Consider the following 11,848-nt stretch of genomic DNA (forward strand, 5'->3'; position numbering starts at 1 on the left):
CTCATTGGATTATGTAACTCCTAAAGCTTGAGAAGCAGTTTTTTTTGTTGGTCGCAATTCAAATATAAAACCTCATCAATGTTACGGAGCAGTCCCCTGGCTATCCACTTAGATCGCTTGACCATCATAGTAGCAATGCCACACATTGGAAGCTCCTGGGCTTCCTTTTCCTTTTCAGGGTTTCTAAAAATGGTGAAAAACATATCAGATGATAGGACCAAATCACTCAGATTTATACAGTAACGGTCAGGAAATAACAAAAAACTCATTTGTGTTAAACAATAACGGCTGGGATGTATGAGACATCATAACCGTAAACAAAGTGTCGGCTATGAACCATGTGCACGACCCGGCCGTTTAACACAATTACGGCCAGAAAGTGTGACCCTACCTAACCGTGAACATAAAATCGTCTAGGAAACATGAATAACGGTTAAGAACTACAGTTTACGGTTAGGAAATTCCCAGCCGAAAACAACCGTCCCACAACTTTTTTTCAGCAAACACATACCATTATACGGTTGGGAAAGTCCCATACGTGAAACTATCATGGTTAGGATATCTAATTTTCCTAACCGCGTAAGACGTTAACGGCTGGGAGTTCTTGATGTCCCAACCGTTAGGTTGAAATTACGGCCATGACGATATGATATCCCATCCGTAAATGCTTCAGAAAAGCATTTTGAAAAACCCTAAAATCATCAATTGAACCTATTTTTTCAATCTAATGGTAAAATAACTGGTGGGTTTTTCGATTCTTACCTAGTAGGAGTCATTTGTGGAGGATTTGCAGGTGTTTGAACAGATTGGTTCATCACAAGAGGATTGGCCCGGTGTTTGGAGAGATTGGTTTCACCACATCTCCATGAAAAGAAACATCAATAACTTGCCTTGATTCAGAATCAGGGTTCAATCGGTCGGATCTTGTCACTCTTGATCTTGTTGCCATCTTGAGAATCAATGGAGAAGAGAGGGAGATTTTTTTAGGTTTTTGAGAGTTTTTTTGAAAAGACGAAAAATAGGAAAAATGAATGGATTTTGATGTTAGGTTAGAATTAGGTTCTGATTTTAAATTATTTAGAAAAAAGGGTAAATCTAACTTTTCAATCACTTGAATCTCCCCTATCTATATTTTACCTCCCCAAAGCGTTTAAGCTCCCAAGCTGGTCAAAAATGGTCAATGGGTTAAGCCCCAATAATAGAGTTCCATTCATAATAGTTCATATATAAGAAAATCAGAATTCAAAGCTTGTATTTTGTGCCCCATTTTCATTATGATTTTCTTACAAGCTTAGGTGGATTCCGCTAAGTCATGCTATAATTGGTTGATAGAACAAGCTCAAGCACTTCAAGGTTATGCTTTAACTGTTCCTTTCATTGCATGTGGGTCCAATTATACCTCCCAAACTACAGTTTTTTATGTGTCAGATTCACAAAGGGGTTGTGTAATTCAAAATGTGAACTGCTCTTGTTGCAATCTCTGCCCATAAATTACAATATTCAGAAACCCAGGGGGATCGTGTTGGTGTAAAAGAGTGCAGAGTCTGCAGACATCAACACAACAATCAATACTGGACAAGTTTACTGGTTACTGCTTCTGCTGTGAATGCAACAACATCTGGTGCCATTTCCCAGCTTCCGCTTTTTCTTCCACAACTAGAATGTGTGAACACTAGGATTTTGCTGATCCGAGGACAAATCATCAAATGAATGAATCACAACCTACTTTGCTCAGTCTGCTGCATATATCAAAATCATCAATGCTAATGGAAAGCTACAGGGAGCATTCCTGTGTAAGAGATTGGTTTATTTACTGAACAGCCATATGGGGTATGATCAAGCCAATTCCAGCTCTCACACCAACTTTAAATTACCAAATATACTAGTCATGTGATCATCTACAGGTATCTCCATATTTGTTATATACTGTTTCCAAAATCGTTCTCTGTCAAATTGTATACATATGAAAGTGTCAGCCATTTTGTGGTTATGCAGCAACAGAAGAATGACTAAAATAGTTAACGGCAGCGGGGGGTGCAAAATGGCTAACTCCTATAAGTATAAACAGCTGATGGTACATAATATCTTAACTCAGCCGAGTCCTGATAAGTGTTAATACCTAAATTTCCTGGGTGAGATCGAAGTCGAACTTACTCTTTTACTAGGTGATAATGGTAAATGTATAATGGATGTGATATGTAACAAACAGAAATGACGCATGTTAACTCGATAGTTCTTAGGCAATATGGGCCACTAAATGTAACCTTGAGCAAGTTGGAACAAACAGTCAAACAATAAAAACTTACTGACCTGGTTTAGCCTGTGAGGTATAAAATGAAGCTGGTGAGGCCACCAACAAACCAGAGAGATACTCGAACAATATGCCATCAGTACCACTGATGCAGGAGATTCTTTTATTTATGAGAATCTCTTTATGCGCATAAAGAAGTACCGATAATTACGCTGTACATAACCACTGGGAATTAAACATCCGCACATATAATGATACCAATTCATAATATTGAACATGTAAGTGGAAAAAGAGATTGATCAAAGACCCTTTTTAACCATTAAAAATCACTGCTCATGTGATATATTCTCTTTCACAGAAAGGAGACAGAAGTGAAATAAGTTTAAGAGGTTAACATTTGTAGTTAGCTACAGGATACAGTGGTACATGTTTAAAAACATACCAGCCAAATGCACTGCCCTACCCAAGGGCAGTGGTGACTGAATTCTCCACACAATTATTGCAGATGGAGCAATGAGAGTAACGAGGAGGACGACAAAACATTCATGTATCGCATAGCTTTTGTCCTGGGGAACTGAAGGCTTGGCATATGTTGTCCGCTAACATAAACAACTGCAGATGACTCATAATTGAAGTCTTCCGCAAGTGGATGTGAAGCCCGTGGTACAATACCTGAATCTCGAGCAGAGATAACAAGCAGAAGCCCCAACACCTATAAAATCATCCCAAAGGTATAAGTGGCAGAATCACTATTACATGTCTAAACTACTAAGAAATTGCAAAACAGGGGTTTAATGCAAAAAGTATTCTGAATGATACCATGAGCAGAAAATAAACAAGACTGTGTAATTGAAGTTTTAAATTCAGATAATCTACAGCATATTTCCTGCCAGTAACCAAATAAACTAAAAGCATACTACATAGTGAACTATTTTATACCTGCCCCAGCTCACGAGTAGATCAATTATTATTTATTACGCCTTTTGGCTTTCTTCTAATTTTCCATCTAACAGGAAGCAAGTTCCCTCTTGAGGCACACTTGCTTAACAATCTTATGATATATTCTCAACCATAGGAACAGCAGCCATCTCTTCTTCCTCATTAGACTTATGCTCTTCTGGCTTCTTCACATCATCACCTTGCACTTCCTCTACTTTTTTCTTTGACTTTTTCAGAACCTTCTTAAGCTTTTTGACTTTCGTCAAATCTTCCCCCTTATCTAAAGCAATTTTCTTCTCAAGGGCACTTACTTGACTACCTTCTAATACTCTCCCACCCATAGGGACAGCAACAATCTCTTTTTCTTCCTCAAACTTATCCTTCTCTTCTGCATCAAATTCTATATTCTCCTTAGAATTATGCTCTTCTGGCTTCTCCACATCATCACCTTGCACTTCCTCTACTTTTTTCTTAGACCTTTTCAAAACCTTCTTAAGCTTTTTGACTTTCTTCAAGTCTCCCCTCTTATCTAAAGAAATTTTCCTCTTAAGGGCACTTACTTGGCTACCTTCTAATTCTCTCCCGCCCATAGGGACAGCAACAATCTCTTTTTCTTCCTCAACCTTATCCTTCTTTTCTGCATCAAATTCTACATTTGAGTGACCTCTTTTTTCCTTCATCGCACAACCATCTTGGAGTTCCTCCACTCTTTTCTTTGATCTTTTGAGAATCTTCCTAGGCTTTTTGGCTGTCTTCGATTCTTCTTCCTTCTCCAACTCTTCCTCTTGTTCCACAAGATCACTTGATGAAGCTTTCTTCTTAAGTTTGCCAACTTGGTTTTTGTCAACAACTTTTGCTACCTTTGGAAGAGCTGCTGCACTCTCTGTAGCCTTTTCTGGACAGAAAATTACTTCTTCACTTTGCAAGTCCTCGTTGGCACGCATATTAGATGCCTGGTTATAAATCAAATAAGAAAATAGAAAGTATATAAGAACCCATACCGAGACAAGGAAAATACACCCCCATTTATGTAAATAATACAAAAATAAGTTTGATTAAGTAATCAAAACACAACGGAGATTTATAAGCAAATCAACAGTATTCGCTCGAAACTCTTTCTAGCATATAAATAAAAGATCAAGTGAAGAACATTTAGTTTCTGATAAACAAGACTTTCAAAAACTCTAAATACGATAGATGTAAGGGTTAGACTAATGGGCAAACACAAGTAACAGATGCACACATAATTTTCATTTTGGAGAGAATAAAACAAGCATACATGAAGTTAACATTCTATAAGAAGAGGGAATAAACAAAAGGGCCAGGTAGACTGTGTAATCTAAGTTGCATATTCGGATAATCTCATTAACTGAACAAAGGAATACTAAATAGTGAGTCATGGTATACCTGCAACAATTCAGGAGTTTCTACATCATCCTTGTTCACAAACTTCTTCTTAGGCCTTTTGGCCTTCTTCAATACTTCCACCATAGGAACGACAACAATCTCCTCTTCCTCCTTAGACTTATCCTCTTCTTCCTTCTTCGCGGCATCACCTTGCATTTCCTCTACTTTTTTCTTAGACTTTTTTAAAACCTTCCTAGGATTTTTAACTTTCTTCGGATCTTCCTCCTTATCTAAAGCAACTTTCCTCTTAATCCCACTTGCAAGACTACCTTCTAATACTTCCCCAACAATAGGGACAGCAACAATCTCTTTTTCTTCCTCAACCATATCCTTCTCTTCTGCATCGAATTCTATATTTGAGTGACCTCTTTTCTCCTTCATCGCACAACCATCTTGGAGTTCCTCCACTCTTTTTTTTGATCTTTTGAGAATCTTCCTAGGCTTTTTGGCTGTCTTCGATTCTTCTTCCTTCTCCAACTCTTCCTCTTGTTCCACAAGATCACTTGATGAAGCTTTCTTCTTAAGTTTGCCAACTTGGTTTTTGTCAACAACTTTTGCTACCTTTGGAAGAGCTGCTGCACTCTCTGTAGCCTTTTCTGGACAGAAAATTACTTCTTCACTTTGCAAGTCCTCGTTGGCACGCATATTAGATGCCTGGTTATAAATCAAATAAGAAAATAGAAAGTATATAAGAACCCATACCGAGACAAGGAAAATACACCCCCATTTATGTAAATAATACAAAAATAAGTTTGATTAAGTAATCAAAACACAACGGAGATTTATAAGCAAATCAACAGTATTCGCTCGAAACTCTTTCTAGCATATAAATAAAAGATCAAGTGAAGAACATTTAATTTCTGATAAACAAGACTTTCAAAAACTCTAAATACGATAGATGTAAGGGTTAGACTAATGGGCAAACACAAGTAACAGATGCACACATAATTTTCATTTTGGAGAGAATAAAACCAGCATACATGAAGTTAACATTCTATAAGAAGAGGGAATAAACAAAAGGGCCAGGTAGACAGTGTAATCTAAGTTGCATATTCGGATAATCTCATTAACTGAACAAAGGAATACTAAATAGTGAGTCATGGTATACCTGCAACAATTCAGGAGTTTCTACATCATCCTTGTTCACAAACTTCTTCTTAGGCCTTTTGGCCTTCTTCAATACTTCCACCATAGGAACGACAACAATCTCCTCTTCCTCCTTAGACTTATCCTCTTCTTCCTTCTTCGCGGCATCACCTTGCATTTCCTCTACTTTTTTCTTAGACTTTTTTAAAACCTTCCTAGGATTTTTAACTTTCTTCGGATCTTCCTCCTTATCTAAAGCAACTTTCCTCTTAATCCCACTTGCAAGACTACCTTCTAATACTTCCCCAACAATAGGGACAGCAACAATCTCTTTTTCTTCCTCAACCATATCCTTCTCTTCTGCATCAAATTCTATATTTGAGTGACCTCTTTTCTCCTTCATCGCACAACCATCTTGGAGTTCCTCCACTCTTTTCTTTGATCTTTTGAGAATCTTCCTAGGCTTTTTGGCTGTCTTCGATTCTTCTTCCTTCTCCAACTCTTCCTCTTGTTCCACAAGATCACTTGATGAAGCTTTCTTCTTAAGTTTGCCAACTTGGTTTTTGTCAACAACTTTTGCTACCTTTGGAAGAGCTGCTGCACTCTCTGTAGCCTTTTCTGGACAGAAAACTACTTCTTCACTTTGCAAGTCCTCGTTGGCACGCATATTAGATGCCTGGTTATAAATCAAATAAGAAAATAGAAAGTATATAAGAACCCATACCGAGACAAGGAAAATACACCCCCATTTATGTAAATAATACAAAAATAAGTTTGATTAAGTAATCAAAACACAATGGAGATTTATAAGAAAATTAACAGTATTCGCTCGAAACTCTTTCTAGCATATAAATAAAAGATCAAGTGAAGAACATTTAATTTCTGATAAACAAGACTTTCAAAAACTCTAAATACGATAGATCTAAGGGTTAGACTAATGGGCAAACACAAGTAACAGATGCACACATAATTTTCATTTTGGAGAGAATAAAACAAGCATACATGAAGTTAACATTCTATAAGAAGAGGGAATAAACAAAAGGGCCAGGTAGACTGTGTAATCTAAGTTGCATATTCGGATAATCTCATTAACTGAACAAAGGAATACTAAATAGTGAGTCATGGTATACCTGCAACAATTCAGGAGTTTCTACATCATCCTTGTTCACAAACTTCTTCTTAGGCCTTTTGGCCTTCTTCAATACTTCCACCATAGGAACGACAACAATCTCCTCTTCCTCCTTAGACTTATCCTCTTCTTCCTTCTTCGCGGCATCACCTTGCATTTCCTCTACTTTTTTCTTAGACTTTTTTAAAACCTTCCTAGGATTTTTAACTTTCTTCGGATCTTCCTCCTTATCTAAAGCAACTTTCCTCTTAAGCCCACTTGCAAGACTACCTTCTAATACTTCCCCAGCAATAGGGACAGCAACAATCTCTTTTTCTTCCTCAACCTTATCCTTCTCTTCTGCATCAAATTCTATATTTGAGTGACCTCTTTTCTCCTTCTTCTCACAACCATCTTGCAGGTCCTCCACTCTTTTCTTTGACCTTTTCAGAAACTTCCTAGGCTTTTTGGCTGCCTTCGATTCTTCTTCCTTGTCCAACTCTTCCTCTGGTTCCACAAGATCCCTTGATGAAGCTTTCTTCTTAGGTTTGCCAGCGCCACTTTCGTCAACCAGTTTTGCGACCTTTGGTAGAGCTGCTACGCTCTCTATCGCCCTTTCTGGACATTTTGTTACTTCTTCACTCTGTGAGTCCTCCATGACACACGTAATAGATGCCTGGTTATAAACCTAATGTAAAAGAAAGAAAAAAAATTAAGACCAACTTTAAAGAATATAATAACCTAATCTGAGACGAGAAGAATACACCCACATTTATGATGTTTGATTAAGTATTTAAGCTACATTGGTATCTACTAACAGTATCCGCCCAATACTCTTTCGAGCATCAAGCTAAATATAGTCATCAGGAGAACATTCAATTTATAATAAAACAAGATTTGTTACAACTCTAAATCATTCATAAGATGGATGACATGGTTAGACTAATCGTCAAACGCAATTCTGTGTAATAAAAAAAATTCACATGGGGGCTGAGCAGTCCACATCCTTGTATTAGGATAGAAATAGACATTAGATTTAATAAATAGAGGGTTATCTATCAAAGTTATCCTGGATGCAAACATAGTAGCTGAGCATCCAGCATCTACAAATCCATGGATGACACCTGACAATTTACCAGGTGGAATGTACTCATGTTTCCTTTGTAGACAAGCACCTATCATGATTTCCAAGTCTTATCTTGATTCTGGATAAACCAATTACTTAGACACCAGAAACTTACTTCCTATGCCTGTATTCTTCTTCTGGTCAACATGTGTGAGGCAAGTAACCGACACACACAATTTTCATTTAGAGAGAATAAAACAAGCATACATAAAGCTAACATGCTAAGAAGAGGGAAGAAACAAAAGGGCCAGGTAGTCTGTAGTTTAAGCTGTATGTCCGGATAATCTACAGCACATATCATTCATATCTGAACAAAGGAATACTGAATAGTGAGCTATGGTATACCTGCAACAGTTCAGGAGTTTCTACATCATCCTTGTTCACAAACTTCTTCTTATGCCTTTTGGCATTCTTCAACTCTTCCAGCATAGGTACAACAACAGTCTCCCCTTCCTCCTTAGACTTGTCCTCTTCTTCCTTCTTTGCAGTATCACCTTGCACTTCCTCTACTCTTTTCTTGGACTTTTTCAAAACCTTCTTAGGCTTTTTGGCTTTCTTCGGATATACCTCCTTATCTAAAGCAACTTTCCTCTTAAGCCCAATTGCAAGACTACCATCTAATACTTTCCCAACAACACGGACAACAACAGTTTCTTCTTCTTCCTTAGACTTATCCTTCTCTTCCTCATCAAAGTCTATGTTATGGTGACCTCCTTTCTCCTCCGCAGCACCACCTTGTACTTTATCCACCTTTTTCTCTGGCTTTTTCAAAATCTTCCTAGGCTTTCTGGATTTCATGGATTCTTTTTCCTTATCCAACTCTTCCTCTGGTTCCACAAGGTCCCTTGATGAAGCTTTCTTCTTAGGTTTGCCAGCATCATTTTTGTCAACCAGTTTTGCTACCTTCGGTAGAGCTGCTACACTCTCTATCGCCCTTTCTGGACAATTTGTTCCTTCTTCACTCTGTGAGCCCTCCGTGACACACGTTATAGATGCCTGGTTATAAATCTAATGTAAAAGAGAGAAAATATTTCAGACAAACTTTGAAGAATATAAACAACTTAAACTGAGACAAGAAGAATACACCCACATTCATGAAAGTCATTGAAAAAATATGTTTGATTGAGTATTTAAGGCTTTAAGCTACAGCGGTATCTACTAACAGTATCCGCTCAAAACTATTTCGAGCATAAAGCTAAATGTAATCAACAGGAGAACATTCAATTTATAATAAAACAAGATTTGTTATTACTCTAAATCATTCATAAGATGGATGCCAGATTAGACTAATCGTCAAACACGATTCTGTGAAATAAAAAGAGTCCACATATGAGCTGAGTGGCCCACATCCTTTCATTATGAGAGTAACCGACATTAGATTTAATAAATTGCGGGTTATCTATTAAAGTTATCCTGGATGCAAAAATAGTAGCTGAGCATCCAGCATCTACAAATCCATGGATGACACCTATACCACCAAATGTAATTTTGGTTTCAGCTGCCAATTTCTTCAACAATTTACCAGGTGGAAAGTCCTCGTGTTCCCTTTCTACCCTACCCAACTTGTTTGGGACTAAAGGCTTTGAAGAAGATTCAAACAAGCACCTATCATTATTACTATGTCTTATCTTGATTCTTGTATGGCAAACACAAAGAGAGGCTGATGACAGCCTACCCACGGTACTGAAGTTCTTAAAATTGGGATAACAAACTACACACATACCGTTCCTAATTTGTATTTTTATTCTTCTTATTGTCAACATGTATGAGGCAAGTGGCTAACATGCTTGTTTCAACTGTGTAACTAAGTTTTCAATTCAGTTAATCATCTACAGCACATTTCAAGTTGGTAACTGAAGTAATAGTAAATAATTAGGTATGGTAATACCTGCAACAGCTCAGGAGCTTCTACTTTATACGACATCACAAACTTGCGCAAGAAATTCTCATCGGTGATATTTAAAACTCCGGACAGAGTACCGTTACACTTGATCAAACCCATGGAGATTAAAAATCTGTGGACAGAAATCCTTGGTATAATTCTCTTCTCCAAGCTATAATTAAAAACTCCTAGAACCTTAACAAAACTCGATATATTATAACCCATCTGAGTCACAAGGTAATCCAGTACAGCCTCAATTTTGGCAACAGATATCGTCATAAATCCAGGATTTTTCAAAACTTGATCCAGAAGTATGTCTTCCGGCCAACCCCATTTCCTGAGTACATTCATTTTAGCTTCCAACGTGGTTTTCGAGCAAACTACCAACATACGAATCCAACTAACAAATCGAGATGGAGTTTTATGTGGATTGATACCCATATCTTTAACATCTTGTACACGCTCTTTAAATTTATCAGTGCTAATCAAACATACCTTTGGTACTTGAATCAAAAAATTGACTATAACCCTTTCAGGGATACCTTCATCTCTCAAAACCTGTAGATTGCCGGATATCCTTTCCTGAATGAATTCTACACTTAAACACCTCATATCGTTATATGTGTTTCCGATGACCTTAAATGTGTCTCTATCGGAACCAACGATGCTACTGATGGAATCGAACAACGGAATGATTTTGTCCTTCAACCCTCTAATTAGAATTTCTGGGCTACATATTAAGAACTTGACCATTTCAAGAGTAGAGATCTCTTTCGACTTGAAATAACCGAGTTTGAGTTTGAGATGACCACATCTACCATATTCAAGAAATCGTGGTGTCTTGATGATGATTTTGGAGATATGGGATTTAGTGAATCCGTAGGATTCAAGCGTGGTGATTATAGTCTCTAGATATGATGTGGTTGTTGTCAATGGTAATTTCTTACCAATACTCACAGCTCGATCTTCTGATAATCCACAAGAATTGATGAGGTATGACACTACCGGTGATGATGAAGATGAAGAAGGAGAGGTGTCGGGATCCATCAAGGAGGAACAGAGTTGCAGCGTTTACGGTAGAGGAAATTAGGGTTTTAGTGAGGATTTGGGAACATTCTTCGCTCGGCTCGAGATTTGAGAGTCTAAGTTGGTTAATGTACATGGGCTTTAGATGGAACCCTAATGTTGGGCAATCCCTAAATCTTTCTAGGCATACAAAGTAATAGTTCTAACTTGGGTGACCTTACAAGGGATACCCTGTGGTAGTTCAATTACTTATATATCATTAAATATTTTAAATTACTAATCTATTCCTAACTCTAATACAAAAACCTAAAATCAATAATCACAAAAATCAGTTCCATTCACCTTCTCCTTCCTCTCCACGGTAGCAGGCGAACTTCTTCTCCATCATTTTTTTTTCATCGATTCATCGCCGAAATTTGATCGTCGATTTGTGAAAAGTTAATCGACGATTAAAATCATCTGTATAATGGGTTGTCGTAAGTACGTAACTCGTTCTAATCCATCTATTGAACAACCTATTGAAGAACAAGAAGATTTAGAGAGTGAAGAAGAAACTGAAAATCAACCACAAATCAACCCCGAAGAAGAGATTAAAGAACCAACTCCTGAAATGAGAATAAGAAGGTTAGTTCTACAAACTCATCTCGTATTTGATGTTTTTTATTGCTTTAATGGGTTTAATTCGTCAAAAAACTGTTTGTGCGGCGATTACAGGGTTTGGTTCGGCGTAAAATTAATTTGAGATGTGCGCCGAGCTGTTCTTAAAACTGAACCCTGAAAGTGCATATGAACGGCTCGGCTTAAAATGCATATTAGTTTTGAGCCGAACTTAATGACATAGAGCCTTATTTTTAGGATCGGCTTATTCGATGGTGTTAAATTTGAGCCGAATTTATGTTGTGTGAATTTTATAAATTTTGCATGTATATAGGATCGGCTTATATGGTAGTACTAGTTTTGCGCCGAATAAATGGTTTTTGAATTTCAGAAATTTTGCATGTGTTTAGGATCGTCTTATATGGT

At 37.4% G+C, this 11,848-nt stretch overlaps 1 protein-coding gene across 3 annotated transcripts; it reads right to left on the reverse strand.

Moving 5' to 3' along the window:
• Positions 1-1,227: 1,227 nt before the first annotated feature.
• On the reverse strand, positions 1,228-10,949 carry LOC113347803 (claspin-like). Of its 3 annotated transcripts, none has more exons than XM_026591480.1 (9): positions 9,806-10,949; positions 8,263-8,925; positions 6,814-7,479; positions 5,706-6,359; positions 4,598-5,251; positions 3,191-4,143; positions 2,694-2,963; positions 2,311-2,463; positions 1,228-1,736 (listed from the first exon to the last, which is right to left on the reverse strand). In XM_026591480.1, exons 1-6 carry the CDS (start codon positions 10,844-10,846, stop codon positions 3,304-3,306), a joined length of 4,518 nt encoding a protein of 1,505 aa, XP_026447265.1. In that variant the 5' UTR covers positions 10,847-10,949; the 3' UTR covers positions 1,228-1,736; positions 2,311-2,463; positions 2,694-2,963; positions 3,191-3,303. The 3 variants fall into 3 exon arrangements, with proteins under 3 accessions (XP_026447265.1, XP_026447266.1, XP_026447264.1); XM_026591481.1 differs by having other exon boundaries at positions 1,228-1,739; XM_026591479.1 differs by having other exon boundaries at positions 1,228-1,945.
• Between the last annotated feature and the right edge of the window lie 899 nt (positions 10,950-11,848).

Source organism: Papaver somniferum, chromosome 2 (assembly GCF_003573695.1).
Source record: "Papaver somniferum cultivar HN1 chromosome 2, ASM357369v1, whole genome shotgun sequence".
NCBI lineage: Eukaryota > Viridiplantae > Streptophyta > Magnoliopsida > Ranunculales > Papaveraceae > Papaver > Papaver somniferum.